Source organism: Anas platyrhynchos, chromosome Z (assembly GCF_047663525.1).
Source record: "Anas platyrhynchos isolate ZD024472 breed Pekin duck chromosome Z, IASCAAS_PekinDuck_T2T, whole genome shotgun sequence".
Classification (NCBI taxonomy): Eukaryota; Metazoa; Chordata; class Aves; order Anseriformes; family Anatidae; genus Anas; species Anas platyrhynchos.
Genome location: NC_092621.1, coordinates 823,865 through 847,848, shown reverse-complemented (window position 1 = coordinate 847,848; position 23,984 = coordinate 823,865). Strand labels below are relative to the sequence as shown.

General features: G+C 42.6%; 1 protein-coding gene across 2 annotated transcripts in view; it reads left to right on the top strand.

Annotated features, from left to right (window-relative positions):
* The window catches only part of WDR7 (WD repeat domain 7), a 93,924-nt gene that overhangs the window by 25,177 nt on the left and 44,763 nt on the right, over positions 1 to 23,984 (top strand). For both annotated transcript variants that reach the window (XM_072031641.1, XM_027447009.3), the window contains 3 exons: positions 1,252 to 1,375; positions 10,562 to 10,675; positions 22,816 to 23,037. In XM_072031641.1, coding sequence (XP_071887742.1) covers positions 1,252 to 1,375; positions 10,562 to 10,675; positions 22,816 to 23,037 — 460 coding nt within the window. The remainder of the gene's footprint in view (positions 1 to 1,251; positions 1,376 to 10,561; positions 10,676 to 22,815; positions 23,038 to 23,984) is intronic.

Sequence of the window (23,984 nt, the reverse complement as noted above, 5' to 3'; positions counted from 1 at the left end):
TACCGATTCCTTTTGACGCAAGATCCTGGAGTTGTTTGCTGCAGATTCAGGAGGGCAGTTTTCCAGCTAACCTGTCAAAACGTTGAAAAAGTGATCGTGTCTCTATATTTTTGTAGCTTCTGTGTGGCATATGGTAGAAACACATGCTGTACATATTTTTTTAAAAAGAAATTACTGGATTAAAAATTTCTAGGATTCCATTATGAATCTCGTTGGGATCAAAAAACTATTTTTTTTTCCCGAGACTGCTGAGTTGCCTTATTTTTTGGAGCGTGTATACAGTAGTCAGTAAGTGGTTTGTCACCCAACTATTTGATAAATGACTAGCGGGCCTTAACGCTACACCTATGCTGCTCTGGCAAAAATTTTGTTGACTGTGCAGCTTTCAAAGAAGGCAAGGAGGAACGGAGCTGGATTAGGGGCTGTAGGTCTTCAGCAGCCATGTGACTGAATTGGGAATATGGTTTCTGCTACCTGGGTGCCTGTTCTTTGGCTAGGTAGGGTGTACTTTGAGATGGTTTCCCAAGAGGTAATTAGTTTGAAGCTAATTAGAATTTGAAGCCCAGTTACTGGATAGCCTCAGGTGTCAAGTTAGTGTATTGCTATTCCCTGCTTGCCCACAGTTTTTTGATCAAGTCACTTAACTTCCTTGTGTTTAAAAGCCTTTAGACCAAAAAGTCAGGTATTTATAAATGCAGTGAAATCCTCAGGTAGAACACATGGGATTTTGATGGGGGACAAATAGTACATGACAGTATTTTGTATTTCTTGGTGTAAAAAGCTGGACTTTTAATTTTAGAAAACTTTTTTTTATATTTATTCACCTGTGGTTTCATTGTTCAGTCTTCCATGCTACACAGCAGATCTGTGTATCCCATTTGGAAAACTGGTTTTAGGTGATTTTTATCTTCTACTATATTCCAACATCCACCTGTGATATTTAGAAAAAATACTGATTCCTTGTGTACCTTGGAATTCTGGTGGACGTTTTTGGAAATGTTTAGAGAAGGGTGAACACAAATTACTCCTAGAAAACTAGAATTTTGGTGGTTATTTTGCTTTTGTATTTAAGTAGGAGTGGGGAAAAATGTGGGTTTTCTGGAAGCTTAGTTCAGTTTTCTATTCTATATGAGTTGCTTTTTTTTTTTTCTTTAAGCGATGCTTTTTGTTGTTCTGGCTAAATTATACTGATAGCATCTTGATAAATATTTGATGTTTGAGTTTGTGTGATTTTTCCGGTTGGTTTTATAGGTAAGAGAAGCTGCCCAGGCCTTATTGTTAGCAGAACTGAGAAGAATCGAGCAGGCAGGTCGGAAGGAGACAATTGATGCGTGGGCTCCGTATTTGCCACAGTACATTGACAGTGTTATATCACGTAAGTAACCCTGTCTTTAATCTGAAAACAAGTGGTTGCTAGATAAAGGCCAAAAAAAAAAAAGGAATTTCATAAACAAATTGATGAACGCTACTACAAAAAAATGCATTTGGGCTATATATAACAGTTTTAGGAAATTTTCAAAGTAATTTCACAATCGTGAAATTGCTCGAAGATCCCTAGTGCTGATCAGGTAAACAGAACATTTCAGGACGTGTCATTGGGAATGGAGTGCCCTCTGCAAAGGCAATCCATGCTGCTGAGGGGCTAGGCTGCAGCTGGTAGGTTTCAGGGAAGAAATCTACTATGAAAAGGGCTGAAAAAATTACAAGGTACTGGTGGTAAAACACAGACTTTTTTTTTTTTTTTTTTTTTTCAAGGAGTCTATAATAAAATCATAGAAATGGCTATAAAGGGATCCTTTGGTATCCCCAAAGTATCGAAGGATGCTGAAAGGAGCTAATGCAGGAAATGTCCATCAGCATCTGCTTGGCGTCTGACGTGCCTCCAGCCCAGCTGGGTGTTCAGAAACATTGATTACCAGGCGCTGCAAGGAGACATCAGGTAGAGATGGTAGAACAGTTATCGAGGATTCATTAGGCAGTAATTTATGGTGATGGTTAATCAGGTGAGCATGAGATTACAGAGCTTCCTTTGGTACCGAAACATAGAGCACTTCATAAAAGTCTAAAACTAAAAGTTGATGGGCTTTGGGGTGTTAGAAGCTCAAGCTGGTTTTGCAAAGTGCGTGTAGTGCGCAGAAGCAACAGAGATGTGTCTTGCAATGCTCTGCCAAGATGTCTTAAATCGTCCCAGAAGTATATCAAGAATGAGAGCTGTTCCTTTTTCATCTCTCTTGCAATTTGTAAAAATGCAAGAGAATTTAAAAATGAAATTTGTTAATTTTAAAAAACAGTTTCATGCAGGCCTCTGCATAGTGGTTTTTTGGTAACTGGCTGTTCCCGCTAACCTTCTGACTTAGTGTAGATTATATATGCTATTACCTATTCTTTTGAATCACTACTTCGATTATTTAATGTGGTTTTAAGAGAAAAGAGTGTTTTTCATAGCAATTGTTTTCTAACATCTTCATGTCCTTGCTTCTTTTTTGTATTAGTTGATTGGGTGTTAACTGAACAAATCAAATGCATTAAAGTAATACAAATTAAAAATCTTAAAACTGTCAGATGAAACAATTCGTAGTTTTGTGTGATTATGGACCTAACTGGGTTTCTCTTAAAAATCAGCCGATCCCTTTTGATGAAATGCTGTCCATTAAAGCATTGCACTTGTAAGCGGAATGAGACAGGGAATTTCTCTTAAATACTTTACTTGCAACCTGTGAAAATCGCTTGCATTTCTGAATGATTGGCCTTATTTGGAACAGTTGGTTGACGGGCAGAGAAGGGTTTTAACAGAATTTAGTATTATCAAGGGCGCATAAGTCTTCTGTGTGCCTTGAGCCACTACATGCAAATACGTATTTACCAAAACATCAGGCTTCTGACTGTAACTGTGCACGTATGTCTTGAATTAATACTGTGATATGCAATATAATCTTCCTTCTCAAAATAAAATCAATCGTTACTGACCACTGTTTAAACTGCTGTGTTTTTCTCCAGAACTGCTATTTTCATTTTATTTGTTGATAATAAAGCAGAGATTGTCCAGGCTCTAAGAATCTATTCTTGGAAGATGCGTCAGCGTCATAAGATACTCCCTTCAGTTATCTGCCTAGGAACTTGCATTTATAGAACAATGACACAATATAAAGATACAAAGAGATATAAACACACCTGCCATACATAACAAAGCAGTAAAAAAATTATAGTTTAATGGATGAGAATGTTTGCTTTTAAGTAGTAGGCATTCATTTTCCTGAAGATGTGCTTCTTTCTCCGCTGAAGAATGTTGTTTCTATTCAGGGAAGGATCTCTATTAAATACCAATTGATTTTTGAGAGATGTGTAATAATCTTATTAAATCTAAATTGAATGCATAAATTACATGGAACACGCTGTTTTCAGGTGATGTTCAGAATTTGCTGGTGAGGCTAAGCTGTTGTTAATTACAGCCTTTAGCCATGTAGCGGTTGCCTTATTACAGGGATGTTGTTGCGCAGTTAGGCGTGCAGCCAGGCAGCGAGTAAGAAGTGTTGTATGGACATGCCAGAGAGCCTCCATCCGTGCTGCCAGATATTTGTGCCATTCGGTACGTTAGGGTTTATTTTCTAATTGATCCTTTTCTGAGGTCAGTTGTACTCTGTTCATAGAATACAGTTCCGAAAAAGGACCTTCTGTTTAAGGTACTTGAAAGCAACTGGTAATTCATACTAATTCCAATCCTTGTGCCGTTTCTGGTCCTCCTCCTTACTTAAACACTTCCATTGGAAAGCGTGAGCAGAGTGTGCAGCCCTATTTTGCATGCACATCAGCTGGGAGCGTAATACTTTGTTCTGCCTCTCATGTTCAGGCCACAGGTAAGGCATTTGATTTTTGTGTAGCCATTTAATAGCTAGGGGCTGACTGGTTTAAAAATAACTCCAGTGTTTTGTATGTATTCAGTTCAAGTATGCATACAGCATACTTGGGATTTTACTAATTACTAAATTAGGATAAGCTTATCCATCAGAACCAACAAGAAGGTTTTAAAGCAGGGAAAAAATAGAGAAATCAGCTGAGGAGTACGGCTGAATGAATGACTGGAATGTAAATGTTCAATATTGTTAAGGCACTGATATTGAAAAGCTGTAAAACAGATGATGAGTAGCAAATTGGAATTCATTTATTTTATATTAGCAGTGTTGAAAACTATGTAACTTGAACCAAGTTTGTGCCTCTCCTGAATAGCAGGGCAGAGATGGCATTTAATAGTGTTATTGTCTGCGAGAGCTACACAAAGATGCTGACATCCTGAAGAGGAATAATAATTGTGGTATCAGAAAGGAGAAATGAAATAATTAAGGAACTAAAAAACTTGCTCTTGTGGGTAGCGAGTGAAGTATACAGATGTGTCCTTAGTTCTAATATAGGACTTGCTAAAAGAGAATACCTTTTTAAAAAGGTCTGGGGAGGAATTGAAGGGGATAAAAATAATTTAAATGGCCAAAATGGTTGCAGTGGATTTCTGAAAAGCATAGTTTTATGATAGAAAGGCAAGCAGCAGAAATATGATAGATCAAGAAATACCACTTTGTTTCTTTCATCATCCACTTCTCCCTAACTCCCCTCTTAATAAAGGAGCATAAAATATTATCAGCATGTTTGTGCCTAGCACATCTCACTGCTTTACAATAATTCTTATATTCATTTTATTTTTACATTCTAATTTTGCTTTTTTTTTTTTTTTGGACATAGCAGGTTCCTTTTTAATTGAAACAAATGCTAATTACTAATAGAAGCTTGCTGCTGATATGATACTTAGTCATCTGCGCTTAATTGACTCTTGAATGTCTCCAGTGTGTGGTACTAGCAAACAGAGATGAAATCTTTTCCCCATTTGTATATTCAGCGCACAGATCCAATAACAGTTTGGAACATGACCTTACTCAGCAAGATCAAGCCAACTCTCGTGTCTCCCAGCTTTTTGATGAAATGTGTTTGGGAACTTGAAAGGCAAATTTGCACTGGATTATCTTTAAATAATCTTTTAACTAATGCAAGAGAGAGTCTTGTGAACAATAGAGGTTCAGATTGTCGAACTTTTGTTCCAGTCACACTGCCAGCTACTTCAACGAAAAAGTACGTGCTCGGCCAGCTTTTATTCCCATACCTGCTTTTGCATTTTGATGAACACAGAAAAATGTGAGCTGGTACCCCGGTGCATATTGAATATGGCATCTTAGGAAACAGTTTCATCAAAATTATTTAATTCAGATTTATTTTTATTTTTTTTTACAATGTATGGTAACATTTGCTGAAACAATAACTAAGGCTTCATATTTACTAACATTTCTAATTTTTTTCTTATGTTCTCAAGGCTTCATTTTTCTATCACTGCTTGGTAGTTACACAATAAAAACGCAAGGTTTTTTTTCTAATACTGTGTTTTTAATCAGTTTGCATAGATTTATGCATGCAATTTGTATCTGATGTTCCCTAACAACCTGATGATCAGCTGAAAGTGTTAGGATTGAGTATGATTAAGGTCTCTGTACCTCTGTTGTGATTTTATTCTGCAGTTTTTCATCTCACAGGTATATTACTCTAAGAAGACTTCTCTTTGTTTTGCTTTACATCTGTCAGATTGTCTCATTTTCCATTAGATTTTATAAGTTTGTTTACCAGTTAATAGTTTAACAGCTCTACACTGTACAGTAATTGATTCTTCTTAAAATGCTACAATTTTTTTTTATCCTCTAAATTGCTTGTTTGATATGAATAGTCTTTAAAATGACATAGGAGACTTGATGGAGTAATAACATGTTCCTGTAGATCTATTACAGTCATTATAGCGCTGGAAAGTGCATTTAGTAGTTCTAAAGCCTTTTTACTTTTAAGCTCCACCAGAATATGTTAATTTGAAGACTCTGCCGCATCCTATGTTGCCTTCTGCAGCAGTGCTTGAATCATTTAAATACATGCTGAGGCATGGCAGAGGATGGAGGGGGTCTTAGTCGTGCTTCTGTATCCATGTTAAAGGCAGTAGTTGCATCTGTAATGAAGATTTGGGGGAGTAGCTGACTATACAATTTCATTAAGTCTTCTTATGAAAAAAAGAAATTGCCTATTTTTCATGAAAATAAGCCTTGTACTAGTAAGGTGGTGACACAGAAGACTGTGCATGGTGTCCTCTATTCATATTTCTCCCTTCCCAGCTCCATCTTGGGTTGAAACATGACATAGGTGGTCTAAATGTACTCAGATATCTCACAGTCAGTGCAAATGGGCAAATACAAATTAGAGAAGAGAAAGATGGTTTTGTGGGGAATGGGACAGGACACTGAAACAAGCAAGCCTTAAAATCTGTTATTTCCTGCTGCATCTAGTTATTTATTCGTTTGACAGTGGTGAGCCATCAGATGAGGAACGGGGAAGTCTTGGATTAGAGATCAGTATCTTCTGATCTTTGACCACTGCCTGTTAAACATATTGCAAACAGTGCGAATGCCCTGCTGAATGTCAAATAACACCTCAGGTTTGTGTACACGCTGACACCAAACACAGAGCTGAAACCTGCGAGTGGTGGAGTTGTGGGAGTCACTGGGGGATGCTGGTTGTACACAGGGGACTGCAGCAGGCTGTGGTGCACCCACTTAGACTATATCCGGGACCTGTTTTACTTTTTAATTCTCTCTTTTTGGTGCTAATATTTTCTTAGGGTCAAGGGCTGTCACACATTAATAATGAGGAGTGTTAACTAACACCTGGCATGATTAGCATGTTTGGCAAGTAGTTAATTCAGAATTTTTATCCATCTGTAGCATACTACAAATTGTAATTAAATAATTTGGGTACTGAGATCGTGAGTGAGCAAGAAGCTGCTAAGGTGTCAGAAAGGAAATGTGCTAAATGCATGTTTAAAGGAAAGACGAGGAAAGCCAAGAACTGGAAATAGGCCTGGTTTGTAGCTGCCACCTGTGTGTTTCCTGCTCGTTTTGTGCAGATAAGGTGAGGTTTTTGAGGGGGAGCACACAAAGGGCCAGGGCAGGGTGTTTTGTTAGTGCCTGCTGGTGCAGGATGGGGTTTGTCAGTTTAAGCCTCCAAGAGATTTTGGTTTGTAACATACAGGCCAAGAGAACAAATTATTTATTCTATTTGGTGGGTGATGGATGGAGTGGTGGCTGCCCAGCCACGTCATCAGCTCAGCTCCGCAGAGTCCACCCCAGAGCCTCCTGCTGGAAGAGAACAAAAATAGTCCAGCCTTCGTCACGATGAAGTGTTCTTTTCGTAGGTGCATTAAAAAAGTTGTTGCTGTCCTGCAGGAAGACTTTTCGTCATCCTGGCCGAAAGGGGCTGCTTGGCTCAGTGTGCACCTATTTGCTGTGATGTCCCCTCCTTGCTCCTAAGCAGCCAGCTGGGATGTCTCAGGGAGAGACGAGGTCTGCAGGGGAAGCAGCAGCACCAGGTGGATTCCTTCTGAAGGCCAAGTTCCCGTTTCTGATGGAAAAGAGAAAGGGGAAGCCCTACAGTAAATCCAGAGCGTGTCGGGCACGTTGGGCACCGTTGCACAGCGCGGCCTAGGGCGAACGATGGATCTGTGTTTGATTTGGGCCTTCACACCCAAAATTGGCACATCAGCTCGTCGACCCCAAAAACATTAACAGATGCGTAGGCAGTGCCAAGAATTACTACTTGTGAGGTGGTTCAGCCGTGGGTGTTTTCCAGGCTCCCACACGGAGAACAGCTCAGCCCACCAAGCACCGAAGCAGCCATTTCGCGGGCTGCGTGCGCTGGAGCCCCCGAAATCTTCCGGCGGCGGGGAGACGGATGGATTTTTAACTATGTGATGGGACTGCAGATAGGGAAATGGTTGCTGTGTCTTTAACGGAAAGCAAAAGGTTATCTTGCCGTGGCCTTTGTGTGCCTGCGCTGATGTGGTGGAGGCAGCAGCCAGGCGCTGTGTGCGGAGGGGCCGGCAGCGGGCCGGGATCGATGGGAGCGGTGTGAAGGGAATTAATGCGAGGCAGGCAGGCTGGCTGTCAGCGGGGCAGCGCCGGGCACTCACTGCAGAAATCCGTTTTCAATAAATCCCGTCTAGAAATTAAGTAGAGACGCTCGGGTTGCTTCCCGTATTGCTACAGCCCCGCTCAGCCAGGTGGGTGCTTGTAGCAAATGGGTGTTTCGTGGAAAGGGGAAATCCTAAATAACACAGTAGCATGAAATTAGAAAGCATTAAACTGCTCCAAATAATAATCCACGTTATCCCCGGAAAACAAAACAAACATGGGAAGTCTATAAGAACAAATACTACGTCCGTTTTTATTAATATATTTCCGGTAGATATATCTCTCTGTTAGGAAGTTTTATTTAAAGCCAGATTAATTGAGTAAAACTTAATTAAACTTCCATTGATTTAAGTGGGAGTTTTCGTTGAGTAAGGATACTTTGATTGGGCCCCAAAGACTTGGCTATTTATACATCTGGTTGGTCATTCTGCTCGCGCAGGGTTTGACTTAACGGAGCACAAAGAATTAAACGCAGTGGATTTGCACTGCATCGTTTTGCTATATTAAATGAGCGGTTTTATGATGCTGCAGGAAAGAGTTGGGCATTTCTAAATGGTGTAAGTTTCTAGCATGAGTGAATCTTGCCTAATTTTCCAGCGTTTCCTAGTATGTCAACTGGCTAATTTTTAATACGTTCCATTTTTATGACCTTTTTACTTCTAAAACCTGTTTCTAAGACAATTTTTGGTAATTTTTGATGAACTATGTAGAAGGCATTTGTGTCCAAGAAGACGTGTTCCTTCTTACTAGATTTTCTTTGAAAGGAAGCAATAATTTATTGCCTGAATTCTTTTTGTAACTGTTATTTTTCTCCCCTTTTGTTTTTTTGTTTTTTTTGGGGGGGGAATGTTTACTTAAACAGAACGATTGCGCTTAACATTTTATTTTAATTGTATATAATTGTAATAGACTTGTAACTTTTCATTTGCTGAGCTTGGAACCAACTCAAGCAGGAAGGATGTAGCACATGTAATAGTAAAGTTCAGCCTCTTTTCAGTAACTCAGGGACAGAAAGCAATGAAAGAAGCGATGTAGTAACTCAAAAAATCAAAGGCTTTGAGTTTTGACCCAGCCCAAACTTACCTTTTAGGGACAGCTGGACCCTTGGCTCCTACTGACTGGAGTATTTAAGCCCAGAAAATGCACCCTCTGAGATGAAAGCTCATCAGTGGAGGCGTCACACTGCAGTTTTCAAAAGGCATGGCAACTCTGTACCCTTCTCTGCGTGTGGAAGGAAATCAAAGAATTTTAGCCTATGGAAGCGATATTTAGGAAGCAGCTGTATGCTTGCCGTGCCTGCGGAGATTACCGGCTCCTCGTGCCAGCTTCTTACTGAAGCTGGTAAGGACCACGCCAGGTGATACCCAGGAGCTGTAGCAGCTGCAGCGTGCATTAAACTCCGTTTTTAAAGGTGTCCTGAGTAAGGTTGATGTGCAATTTGTAATTGCATGTGATCTCGGCGCAGTCCTGCCAGCATGCTTAATGAAGTGCTGGGCTATTGATTGGCAGCGCGTCCCAGCCTGGCTTTACAGTTGTTGTCACTGCTTTTATGTGTGTTGACATAACGAGAAGGACGGTTGGGAAGTTACTAAAAGGGACTGGTTTCTCCCTATATAAAGAGGTAATGTCAGAATAAAAGTTAGAACAGGAATTGCTGTTCATCTTCCCAAAGGCAATGTCATTTCCTGAGACTTCACCTCTTGTTGAGGTTTGGTTGGTGCTGACAAAGGGCTGTGGCCCTTTTTTAAATGGGGACTTAATGCCTCTGTAGCTGGCAAACCTGACGCCGCAATCAGTCGGGCAGCAATCTCTTCATAGAATAAGATTTTTGATAGTATAGGCTGACAGAAAGGGTGTCAGGGGGGAAAGCAATCTTATCAGGGCTTCTTGTCAGGCTGCTCTTTGCGCCTTCCTAAAGCTCTTTGGGCAGACTATTTGTGAGGCTGTACTTCTTCACCCCTAGCAAAATGCTTCTTTTGATAATGCCTTGATTGAATCGTGGTAAGGGCTGGAAGGGACTAATTAAAGATTACAGCCAGGCAGCCTACAAAGCGGTGAATTCCAGCTTGAACCACGTGCTGCTGGGACGCGGCACAATTTGGTGTCTGTAACGTAGTTTCCAGCAGCAATTAAGTGCTGCATCGCAGCCAAAATGATGTGGAAGGGCTCAGATGGGTGAGCGTAGTCTGCAGGTGGTGTGGAAGCAGCCCTGTGGTGTATCTTGGGTTTTTGGCGAAAGATTTCGGTGCGTCTGTGTGTCTGATACTTTTAATTGTGCTAGAAGATGCCGTAAAAAGAAGAAAATAGGAGAGATTTACCTTGGGGAAAAGGCTTTTAAGGGGTAGGTTTGTGAAAACCGCACAGAGCGCTAAGGGAAGTCAGAACCTGGTTGCTCTTTGCTTTATCTGTTTCATAGCATTACCTTGAGTCAGAAGGTAATGTGGTCGGTTTTTCCTAATGGAAGGGTGTTATCTACCCCAATCACTGACTTTTGTGGCTGTTTGCTGTTATTTTTTCAGCTGGAGTAACCACAGAAGCCATTCAGACCGCTACGGCAAGCCCAGATGCGTTGGGAACAGAGGCCAAAGTTCAAGAAGAGGAGCACGATCTGGTTGATGACGACATCACAGCAGGTGAGCACCGCCCCGATGAATATTTTTTGACATACTAGATACCGTGCAGAAGGGATGCAACGCTTTGTGCAATTTTTCCTTACTTTTCATGAGAAAATGGAGTACATGCTATTAGAAATACAATGAAGTTATTCAAAAGGAAAAAAATCAGAGCTCTAGGCAAAAACTAAATACCTGCTTAACTGTAGCTACTGTACTATTAACATGTTGCTACTGCAAAATGTTCTCTGTATTTCAGTGTATTTGGGGGTTTTTAGTCTGCTTGCGACTGACATGTTTAGCTTGTTCCTGCAGAACAAAGGTTGGTTCTTCAGTTATCCCTTAAACAATTTACCTTGGTGAAAAATCTGATGCAAGGGTGCTACCACCATAGTCTGCTTCATCGAACTGAGGTTTTCAGCACCAAAGAGCTGTTAGTTTGTCACGCACAGAATTCAGTGGTTCAGTTCTAGAACTACCAATACAGCTTTTGCCATTGTTGGAGTTCATTATAATCCGGCAGATAGAGTTGCGAGTTGTGGTCCCTCAGGGCATATTGCGAAATGACAGACCACACAAAAATATGCATTTAATTATAAGCAGGTTATCTTTTGATTTGGTTTTTCACGCTTATTTATGCGGTGCCATAAGGAAAATATCTGTGTGCTCAATATCAATCTCCTCAGCATCTGAATGACTCCAGCACGTATTTTAGCATAGCACACTGCAGATTATAGAGCACAAAAGCTATCTTTTTTGACTGAGCTTTTTATAGATTTTTGTGAAAGTCTGAAAGAAAACTATTTATTTCTATTGACCAGAAGACAGTTAGTATGACAGATCGAGTTTTGGGTCAGGCCTCTGGTTGAAGGTGACTGAGACAAGATTCCTGCTGGTGGAAGAACAAACTGCTTGGAACAGGGAGTATTAACACCAGCTATTTGTAAAAAGCTAACAGGAAATAGTCAAAGGGGAGGGAGAATGCTGGGGGTGCCTTAAGTGGCTGGGGGAAGGTGCAGGATTCATCAGGAAACAACAGTGAATAAAGGCTGAAAAAAATGGAAATAAAAATATGGAGGGGAAAAAAAAAGAAAATATAGAAATTAATGAATAGGCTCCAGGTAGCCTGGAACACAGATCTTCCCAGGACGTCCAATACATCAGTGGTTCTTTCAGAAACGTAGCAGGAAAGAGAATGGAAGCAGGGTGCTTTAATGGAGGAACTTCCAAGTGATGTGCATTTTCTTCCTACGCTCTAGACTCTTTAAGTTCTGAGCTTTTCAGAAAGCTGTCTGCTATGTTGCTTGAATCTGGAGCTAGTAACCGTTTCTTTACAGAGAAAATACTGTTGTTAAAAGGAATCGAGCTTTAAAAGATATATCCCAAGATGAAATTTTAGTCAACAATTGAATACAACTGTTAGTGTTTGAAGAATATTAAAAAAAAAAAAAGTTATAATTCAGATAATTTAAGCTTCACCTAGTTATCTTAAAATATGATGCAGCTTCTTTCTGTAGTGGTCCTCTTAAGGCTAATATTTATTGATTTGACTGCACAGAGTAATACTGGCGTGCAGTGGTCAACAGGATATTTTTTTCCAATTCGAATTGGGATTTACCAAATGCCTTCATTTGCCCAAAATCATTTTTTAAAAGGCTCGTTTTCACATCAGTACTTATATATTATACTGATATATTCTGATAATTCTAGCAGCTGCGGTGGTGTGCATGCAGAAAGTTATATAGCAAATAAAAGCTGGGTTTTATACTGATAACGTTTGTCAGCTTGAAAGTTTAATCTTTCAAATCTTTTCCTTCAATATTTCTAAATCTATTTTCTTGTGTAATGATTAGTACTTTTAGCAATAATTATCCGCTAACTTGTGAATTCAGAAGCAAGAAATATTGCTGGATTAAGCCATATTCTGAAATGAAAATGGCTCTCGCATCAGCAACAATATTTGCCTGTATTATCTTAATGATTCAGCAATGAATCACTGTGATTTTTTTGATTTATCTTTTATCTGAACGCACCATCACTGCCGTTGAAATGCAGCAGTACATGCAGTGTGTTTGCAGAAATTTCCACCATATTTCTAGTAACACTTATTTTACCCCCAATATCTAGATATTCTGATGTTGGTGGCATCTAACTACTTTAAATATTTTTAATTTCTAGGTGAAGTATTATTTTTCGCTATAGAGCATGACAATTTTTTAATTTGAAGGCGACCACTGTAATGAAAGAAAAATATTTCACCTGCTTTTTTTTTTTTTTTTGCTGTTGTTGTTTTTTCTTATTGTTATTTTTATCGCTGCATTGAGTTTCTGGGCTGCTCTGGTGGTTTCTCTGCCTTCTCTCCCCTCATTTTGGACTGGACATGGAAGCAGCAGGGACAGGTGCCGCTGCCCAGTGCTTCCCTCCCCTCGGCAGCCAGGCTTCCACTGCAAATTTGGTGTGAAGTGGAGGTGCACAACAAATGCAACCATCTGCCAGCCCCAGCGAACAAGCCAGTGGCCCACTGTTCAGCACAATGAGGGTGCCAAAAGAGTCAGGCTCCGGATAAAGTTCCTGCTGGGCTGCTTTTAAGTAGGTTAGGCCAAACCTGAGCACCTTCTACAAACCCTGTCACATAGGTTTTTGCATCTCCAAAGCCCACCACAGAGAGATCAAAGAAGCTTTTAATTTGTGTTTAGTAACTCACTGGAAAGCCATCCACCATATCCTGCGCTGACTATTGTGTAAAACACCAGAAAAATTAGATTTTATCAGCTAAAACAAACCTCGTCCCTTTCAGATGCTAATTAAGAAAACAGAGAAAACACACACACATCTCTCTCACTTGATCTTTTCTGTTACAAATAAAATGTGCAGATAGGAGTTAGTTAACATGTGGGTGCTAATTTTTAATGGAGTTTTTTGTGTACTAACAGGAATTTTGAAGCACTTTGAGAAAGGTGCTTGATGGATAATTGGAGAAAAAGTTAATCAAGAATCTAGTTCCCTCCGGTTTGTCATTAGCTGTCTACAAGAAAGCATGAAACTGTAGGTAAAATACTTTTAAAAAGAGCACTTTATTTAATTGTAGGGAAGGTAGCTCACGGAGAAGCGCAGGGTTTTTCAGCAGAGCTGCACGCCTTTGAAAAGACGTGGGCATCTGCCACTGAAGCAGATGTCACCAGTAAACGCCAGTGGGAAATCTGTTCCCTGCGAGGGGGCTGCGGGCTGGACATCTGTCGGAATGGCAGATGTCAGAGCTGGGGCAGTGCTGCGGCTGCTCCCGAAGTGCCAGCCCAGGAGAACTGCTCTGTTCAGGCTTTCGGGGTTCCTCGTTGCTGGAAGAAGCATGCAGCAGGGTGTTTAGAAAGATAACTTCATTTAATTGGGAATACTTCTTGGTGTCTGTCTTTATCTGATGCACAGCTTTACGCTAAGCATCACAGAGTGTAACTAACTAGCATCAGTCCTTGTGCATCTTTTTTTTTTTATTTTTTGTGTGTGAAATTGGGAAGCATTCAGCATCACTGTCTGCATTATACATCAGCACTTTGTAAAAATCAATCTGGGGCTCGTCTGAAATCTTTTGTCTGTCCCGGTGGCAGATGTCTTCTTCCAGCTCTGCGCAGCCTCCCTTTGTGCTGTCGTTACTTCGGAAAACGTTATTAACTTGGGGAAAGTTAGCTCGCAGTGTCTTAGTCAAACATTTATACCTTCATTGTGTCCTTCTGACTGCTCGTCTTCTCTCAGTGGCGGTAGGTAGAAATCCTTCAACTTGATGCTTTTGTTAATTTAAGTAAAGATTTAGGAGAGATTGTTACAGTCAAAAGAAAAAAATACTTAGAATAATCTGTACAGACGTAGAAGTGGGGTTTTAAGGAGGCAGAGGTCACCCAGCGATGAGCAGCTCAGGCTCAGGCTTCCCTTGACCCACCTGGGGAGGTTTCAGCCTGGTTGCATGTGCGGAGCATTACAGTGCTGGCAAGGTTTAGCTGTCTTGGGGCAAGTTTGCTCTAATCATGGACCAAATGCTGTTTTGGTGTTCAGGTGTGTGGTGTCCATCGCTCCTAGCAGCGTTTACCCGTGTAAATGAACCACGTGTCTGTGGGGGACTGCTCCTGGGAGTGCAGCCTTAAGGACCCTAGGAGTCAGGAATTTCCCCGTGGGCATTACTGTCCAAGAAGCTTGTGCTGGTTACTATAGGAGTCATTTATTTGGTGACCAAGATACCGTTAAATAGAGTATACTGCTGCTTTAATGTAGTATAGGTTGTGTATGAGACAGAGGTCATGAAGACCTCCAGGGATGGGGACCCTGGGCAGCCTGTGCAATACCTCACAACCCTTCCAGTAAAGAAATTTCTCCTAATACCCAACCTAAACCTCTCCTGGTGCAACTCAAGGCCATTTCCCTTTGTCTTATCACTTGGTGCTTGGGAGAAGAGCCCAATCCCCACCTCGCTACAGCCTGCTTTAAGGTAACTGAGCCTTCTTCTCTCCAAACTGAACAACCCCAGCTCCCCCAGCTGCTCCTCCTAAGACTTGTTCTCCAGACCCTTCACAGCTTCGTTGCCCTTCCAGAGGCCCCCACGTCATCACTTTAAGATGCACTTGCTCTGTGCGCCGCTGGTGTGATTTTAATGCTGTATCGCCTCCTCTGACCTATTTTCCTCCTCGAAATAACAGGGTTTGTCTCAGCTCTAAGTAATAATGGTGGAATTTAAAACAAAACGACAAAAAAAAAAGAGAAAATAATTCTCTCAGCTATCACAGAAGAAGCTACAGGCATCCAGTAGCACAGCAACCTACCCGCTGGGCACAGTGCTGGCCCGCAAGCATCACCTGTAAGTCTGCCTGGTGTGCCGGGGTGGGATCCCACACGTCCCCACAAATCCCCCCTCCTTCACCTTCCTGCCCCAGGACGGCTTTGTCTGCTCACCTGGGTGGGAGCAGACAAGTGGCACGAGTGGCAGCACTTTTAGGAGCTTTTAAGTTCAGAAGACCCGTTCCTGTTGGTGCTGTCTGATCTCCTTTTATTCCAAACAAAACGATTTTTCATGAAGGTGGAGACCTGAAACCTATAGCAGGTTTTTTGGAACATTTTTATAGTTGCTGTTCTTAAAGCATTTTTATGCGCTTCTTCTGGACAGATAATTGTTCAAACTAGTAATTCAAAATCTATGTAGCATATGGAAAACCTGACAAATTTTAAAAAAACAAACAAAGCCTAAATGCCGTAACAATCACTTGTTGTATTGGAATTGGCTTGTTTTCACATTACAGCTCCCCAAACCGGAGCTATCTGAAATTGTTCAAAAATAAAGCGTAATGTAAACCAGCCTGAATTTTGCCATGAGATCACTATTTCAGTAGTACTTTGTATATGCAAAAGCTTTAATTTCACCTGCTTAAGCAAGAGAGAAAAAGAGTGGAGTTCCCACTTTTCGTTCTTTTACCAGTCTGTGCACTTGGATAAATAAATAGATGATCTGAGATTCAATAGGCCAATTGCAGCATATAATAGCTATTCAGAGCCAATTAAACTGCCTTTTTTCATGCCGGCATGCGAGCGTGCCCTTTCCCAACCTTCAACTTGATTTGTGGTGATTCAAAATTAACTTAAAAGTCTTGTTTGCTGACAGCTTAAAGCTTAATTGACTGAAAGCCAAATAGAGCGCATTGTGCGCTCAGCCCTCGCGCGCGCCGCCAGGCAGCAGCCGGGGCCGTGCACGCAGGCTCGTGCCTGCTGGGGGGCTGCTGGTCGTCCTGCCATGGGAATGGGAAGAGGAGAGTGATGTCTCCCTGCTCGCACTGATGGCAACGGACCCAAAGGTGGGCAGGGGGTGTACGGCCCCGATACAGCCCCCAAAAGTGCGTCCCCAGCCCGTCCGTGTCATCTTGGGGGCAGAACGCACGGCGAATTGCAGCCCCTATCCCAGCCCCAACCCTCTTATGCTGCCAAAAGCCTTCCATTCCCTGAATATTTATGTATCTATAATAGTTTCTGTAGAGAAAAGGCTTGTTTTAGTTTGGGAGTGGTGATGCCCAACACGCCTCGTTGTTCCTCTGCCGTGCTTACCGGGGCCCTCCCAGATGAACATTGGCCCCCCCATGGGGACTGATGCCAAGCATCACAGGAGGGGCCTCCAAAAATAAACACAATGTGTTTTTTTTGTGGTTCACAGTGATCGGCAAGTATGCATTCGATACATCTTCAGGATGTATTAAATCGTTTCAAATTAAATAATGTCCTTAAGCACTGGGAGCGTGTTTTGAGCTGTCAAAATCAGAAAGATCTTAAAAGCCAAGTACCTGTAATTGCCAGAGGTGATATAAGTGCATCAGGAAAACATAATCGCTTATGTGCTTCCTCCTGTAAATTCTGAAAGTTCTGTTCACATGAAAGTAAAATTTTAGTGCGTGAAAGATAAAGAACGTGGGTTCTGATATTGCTCTATTTCTTATTGATTCCTTGGCAAATCATGGCTATCTAATTTTTTCTGCCTTCCTATTGATTTCCAATGGGAACAACATCTTTTTCATAAAGCATCAGGAAAAGTTGCCATTCAGTTCCAAAATGGCCATAATGTAAAATAGTTTTATGTTCCTTTCAATAAAATCATCAGCGCGCTTCGGAAGGTGAAGCCCGGATCTCTATCGGCTTTATTGAAGCTTTCCCTATGGCCAGGCTGATCTGAAACTCGGGAATGGATTTCCTTAATTGACTCTCATTAACAGCTTATTGAAATCTTTTTTTTTTTTGGGTGTGGGGGGGGGTAATTTCCACCAGACTGCTGGGCTCGTACAAAACGTGCTGTTGTGCGTAAGGGCAGTGCTTTGTGCACCACCCCGCAGTCCCTTGCAGTTCAGCAGGATTCTCTTCTGTGCTCTGCCGTCCTTTTTCTCGCTGAATATTTCGCCGTGCTGCAGCTGTAGGAGCACAAAATGGGTGAGGACGCCTCTCCTCGCACGGCTAAGAGCAGAGGAAAAGAGTCAAAGACAAAATGGATTCTCTGCTCTTCAGAGGGGGGAGTACAGGACACGGCTCGCTCGGTGTCAGCAGCTTTTATTGAAAGCACAATTAATGCATCAAAACTTTCCTTCTTACTAGTGACATTAAAGCCATCCTGATCAAAATCTGGAGAAGGTATCGCGGGCATTTAGCTGCTTTTATTTACCACTCATTTATTTAGATAGCAGCGCAGAGGGATGCGGATTTCTGGAAAGCGCAGCACAAATCTGCATTTAAAACTGGAGGTAATGAGGTCAGGGTCCAATTAATACTTCATAACTTACATGGGTGGGCTTCGGCTGTGAGATGGAACAACCCAGCGTTGCTCTGGGAAATTTATTCCCGAGTTATTAAATACTTCAGGCTATGTGGAATTAAATTAGTTGAAGATAATGATTGTTTGAGCTTGTTGCTGGAAACACGTGCACGCCGACGAGTTGGGCTGATTGGTTTCCTCGCTTTTGGAAAGGAAATAAAACATCTTCAGCATGCAGCTCCCAAAATGCTGGGAGATAATAGCTTAACTCGATGCCTGTATATCCAAAAAATGCAATTTTGAGTTGTTTTATTTGCTGCCAGACGGTAAGTTTATTAAATGGGTTTTGGTTTTGTGAGTCCAGGCAGAAAGGGACTGGCTACAGCAACTCCAGTACTTGCTGTTAAACTGGGAACAAACTGATTTAATTTCCTATAGCCTTGTTTTAAAGTGATAACCGGCACTCCAGTCAATGTTTCCTACAGCAAAAAAAGAAGTTGCAGAGAGACCAAATAAAACTGTATAGCTGTATGAAAGTAATTAATAAATATCATCTATCCTGAATGTGAATGCACGAAGCACGCTGGCACTTGGGTGATGCTGTTCGGCTTTTCCAAGGTACGAAATATTTTGGGTAAATTCAGAGGGTATGAGTAAATAGAAAAATGACCATCTTGCACCATCTTGCACGCTTTCCTTTTGGTTTCGTGCAAGATAAGGTCGAGTAAATTAAACGCTCATTTGTGCAATGTGTGGGGCAGGCTTTGGGCGTGCAGTAGGCTTACCCGCCGTGGGTAGTGGTGTAAGAGTTGGGTTTTTTGGCAACGCTGCTGTTTGCAGGTGTGCTGGACAAGGGAGAGCGTTGTTCAGGTGCGCTGTAAGCACCCCCAGGTGCTAATGAGCAGGCGGCGCTGCGCCGGGGCTTAGCGGACAGCGAACAAATCCAGGCGTTGAGCTTTTTAGGAAGAATGAATGATGGCTAATGATTATTTAATGACAGATCTCTGCACTGAAAGGCACTTAGCACTCAAAGTGTACTGCAAAGCCTATTTCTCAAAGCTTCCGACAGGTTTATTTGGTCTCACCTTGAGTAGAGCAGTGCTGTATTGATTTCATTGGGGTGGATTTAAACACACTATTGGCTTAAAATAGCACCACCTATGCAGAAGAAAATCAGCGCCTTAACCCTTACTGCTGCCAGCAGCTGCTGGGGAGCGTTTGGGTTGTAGGCTAACAGATTCCTGGCTTATCCTAAATACTGTCATTTTTAATTAACATTGCAAATTTTCAACGTTTGTTATCCATACAGGCCATGTGGATAAAGCCCAGGGATTTACAGGGGGTTCTGACCCCAGGATACCTGGCCAGAGGTGGGCGGTGGAGTCAGAGCCCTGGGATTTTACATCAGATCTTAAATGAAAGACTTGAAAAAAAGGCATTTTTAATTCAAATTTTGCAAACCTTTTTTCTTTTGGGTGGCTGCAAGTCTCTTCTTAAAAATAAAGAAAAATTCGATGCTTACCTAATCAAGGTTATTATTTACCAGGAGAGGTTTTATCATTCTGTTCTCCTCCTTTCCCGGGTGCTGCAGCTGGCTAGCTGCATCAAACCATGTTCCTGGCACCACAAAGGGAATATGTTATCAAAAAGCAAACCTGAGAAATGTCCTGGCTTTAATAATACAAAGCTATGCGACTTACCCATATTTAATTATTAAGCTTGTCTGTTGGAAGATGCCCCATGAAATATTAGAAAAATAAAGTTTAAACACTCCCGGTTTTTAGGGTAGTGACAATACCCCGTTATTTCAAATAAGGCTGGGCCATGGGAACACCCAAGGGTGCCCTCACCCGGGTGGCCTCTGAGCCTCTGGGGCTCAATCTTCTCTGGCACGTCGCATTTACACCCCGATCCCTTTTCCTATTCACACGTTTGGTACCGGGGTTGGGTGCTGGTGGTGGTTGCCGTCAGTTTGTGGTTTGGGGTTTTTGATTGGGTTTGGTTTGCAGTTTCCTTTTTGGGTCACGAGCAGAGCCCTGTGTAAATGCAGTACTGTAAGAAAGCAGCGCAGCTGGCGTGAAAAATCATGTAAAAATACTGCTAATAAATATGGATTCTTGTAGCTCTTGAAGGCTCTTTTATAAGGTCTGTTATGGAGCAGACAGTGGGACCGGCACAGCACCCGCTGGCACCCAGCTCCCCCAGATCCGCCCTCGGCCCCCATTCAGCCCCATTGATCCCCATTGCGCTTAAACCCGAGGAACTTAATTTGTCTTCTAATCCTTTTATCGTGAGCCAGGATAAAATTAATTTTACCCAGGAACTGTGCAAAGCCAATTAGCGCGATCTTCGGAGTTATTGGGTAAAGTGCTCCGAACTGTTACATTCCCCCTGCCCTCGTGGCTGCACTCTTGGACTGCTTTTTCCACGAAGCAATCGATAGCTCGCCGCCTCTTCAACAATTCAAACTTCGGAAACGCCTTACCTGGATTTTAAACCCTTTAGCAAGATGTTTTGGGGAGGTTTAAGCCTCAAAACCCGGTGCATTTTGAAATGTCTGATGTGGTCATTTCGCCTGGAGGAGAGCCGGAGAAGCAAACCCACGATAGGTTTCTCTATTTTTGCTGTTTTTACAACCAAAATGTCGAGCGTTTTTGTCCTCTCGCCAGCGTAGCCTCTGTTTTCCACACAGAGCTATTTGGGGTTATTAATTTTCTCCCTGTGATAGGGTGATCAACCGTCCTGTCAGGAAAATGGATCTCCGTGTCAGCCTTTAGCATGATTAAATGGAGGCACGTCGCGGGGAGAAAATACCAAATTTTCATGAGACAAATGAAAGTGTAGAAGGGACTACTTTTACAGACATTATTTCATTTGAAAATCTCCCCAATGGCTGTCAGTTTATTTGTAGGAAATCATTGCAATTAATTGTTTGCTTCCGCTAGGCGTTCAGGGAAAAAAAAAGTAAAAAATATTTGTGGGATTTCCCTTTTATTTTAAATTTCCTTTGGAGGGTTTGGGGAGGGATGTTGTTGGGAGGGGACTGTGTTGTTTTTTTGTTTGTTGGCTTGGCTTTGGTTTTAGGGTTTTTTTGTTGTTGTTTTGAGGTAGCAAATGCTACCCTGCAGCAGCGAGCAGGGTGAGGAGCATCCTATGCCAACGAAACACCCGAGGACTGTTTCGCAGCCCGTTTTGGCATCATTTTGACCCAAGGCGAGGGCAGGGGAGTGGCCCCGCGGTTTAATTTTCTCCTGGAAGCAGCACATGTGCTCGCTCTTCTCTTCTTCCCCTCCTCGGAGCCGTGGCCGTGGCGGCAGCGCCGGGGTCAGCGCCGTGCCTATCGATCAGCACCCCGCGGTCCTGCTCCAGCATCTGCTCCGCTGCCCGCGCCGCCGCAGCGCGGCCCCGCACAAATCCATAACCGGAGCTGTGCTCATCCAAGCAGGGCCAGGAACTAAATGAAACGCTCTGAAACAATCTGGGAGCAGGAGCTCGCACCGATCCGTCTTGCTGCGAGGCGTCAGGGCGGGCACCCGGGCATCGCCCCGTGCAGGTGCTGGGGGCACCGCGTCCGCAGGCGGCCGCCCGGAGAGGTGGCTGCGGAGCAATTAGAGCTGTTCCACCTCGCGCTTTGTCTCCTGCGGCCCCTTTTCATCCTCCTTCCTCTGAAGGCAGTTGCTATTGATTTATTTTTTTTCCTTTTTTCCCCCTCTCCCTCCCATTGTTAAGCTTTCCGTTGCTTCCCAGCTCCCCTTCGGCTGGCACCTTGCTGCCGCGGTGCCTGAGCGGGGATGCCCTTCCCGTGCTGCTTCCCAAACGTGGCCAGTTCTTTTTGTACGTCCTGTATCGTGTCCTACCCAGCCATGTGAACGTGGTTTGCACAGGCAGACTCGCTAATTCGCCCTTCGTTAAGCTACAAGCCCACCAAGTGCCGGGCGCTGCCTCCTGACTCCTCAGCAAAGATTGAACAGCCGAGCGCTGTAAGCAGGATTAAGACTTCATTATTTTCGGAGCATATATGGTGAGGCATTTCTGGGATAGCGTGAATTAGTAAGCAGCTGAAAGGGAACTCTACTTGTCAGACGAAAGGAATAACATACTGCAATCCAGCGCATTGCTCCCAAGATTTTGTTTCTTTATACCATAAAAAATAAAATAATAATAATAAAGCCACTTCATCTAGTTACTCTAGTACAGCCCTGGCATTTTTAATTTCCCTAACAATGTAGAATTTAGAGTTTTATTTAAGATGTATACTATGAAGTTTTTCCACTGTTTATGAAAACATTCATTAATATACAAAATGCAACATTTTCTGGACAAAAATGCTAGGTCAGCTTATTGGCATATACTGGTAAGTTAAAATCTAGTAGGCATTGGAATATGATGGTGTACCCTAACACAAAAAGGATGTGTATTTAAAAAAGAAGTGTATTTAAAAAAATCCATCCCATAAATAAATAAAAAAGATTGCCAGTCTCCGAAATTCAGCGTTAACAAGAAGCAAACCAAATACCACCTCTCACAAAGGCAGGTAGGCACAGAATTCCCTGTGTTGTGTTTCGTTTTGTTCTCCAGAGGAACAAGTAAAGCTCTCTGAAATGTTTTTGTTGTTCTTTTTTCAGTGGGATGTTGGCAGTTTTTGAAGGGTGGCTGGCTTTGAGGCTGGCCATTGCAAACGCTGGCGTTTAGATGTCTACGATGTAGGTTTTGGGAAGTAAAATGGCATCATCTCTACAGGCTGCAAAGCCTGGGGAGGGAAGTAGCAGTCCTGAAGGCGTGCTTTAAGTTAAATGGAAACCTCTTTTCTTTTCTTTTCTCTGGGAAGCACGATGTTGGGAGTGTGAAGAGCAGCCCCGCTATTTATTTTCCTCATCGTTGCTGCTTTTCATTTCAGGTTGCCTGTCCGGCCTCCCGCAGATGAAGAAAATCTCGACCTCTTACGAAGAGCGCAGGAAGCAAGCGACTGCCATCGTCCTGCTGGGGGTGATCGGGGCGGAATTTGGAGCTGAAATTGAGCCTCCCAAACTCCTGACTCGGCCACGTAGCTCTAGTCAAATTCCCGAGGGATTTGGTTTAACCAGCGGCGGATCGAATTATTCCCTGGCGAGGCATACGTGTGAGTATCCGGGGTGCAAACAGCCTTGGTGAGGCCAAAAAAAAAAGGGGGGGGGGGGAGTAAGATGTCTGTTTTAGTCCGAAACTGATGAATTTAATAGAAAATGCTATATAAAACGTTACCTTCTGGTCCCTGTGAAATGTGGTCCTGCAGTGCTACTGTAATTATCCTCGCAACAAGCGGTAAGCATGATCTTATGCTGTTAGGTGGTTACACATCTGTGTGTTGGCTATTTCGTGTTAGCATCGCAAAATCTAACGGCAGCAGCTGCAGCTTCGGTGCCCTGGATTCCTGCAAGTATTTTGGCGAGGTTCCCGAGTCTGCTGGTGTGTTTTGTTGTATGTGGAGCCTGGCAAAAGTCCTTTCTCTTATCTCTGTGAGATCTCCCTGTAGCACTACGGGCTCATTGTCAGTATTGCTTGAAGAAAAGTCAGCTGTGTGCTTAGCTCTGAAATAATCCCAGGGCAGAGCATTCCTCCTCCTGCCCTGGTGCAGTCCTCACCTGATGCCCAAGTGAAAAACAGAAATTATAGACAATAAGCGTGTGGTCTGAGCTCAGAGCTATTCACAACTTTTCTCCCAGTGTTTTTGTTTATCTATTTGCTTGCTAGTTTGGTCACATTAGGCTTAGCGGCGCTGTAAGCTCCAGCTTTGAACTCCTATTAATCATCATCTCAGAAACCCTGCACGACTGGCTGGCTGACTGCGAGGCTGAAATTCAGTCTTTCACGCAGGTGAAGCTTGACACGCTAAAATACTGTGAATTTAGATCCAGGCCATGAAGTAATATCTGAAATGGATGGACAGCCAGAAGAAGATCAGAACGTTTTTGCCTGTGACGGTTTGGTGAAAGGCAAGCACTCTGTTGTTTGCTACAGAGACCCCCTTCACATCACAGCCAAGTACTCCAGGCTGAGGGTATCACTCCGTGTATGTAGCAGTGCAGA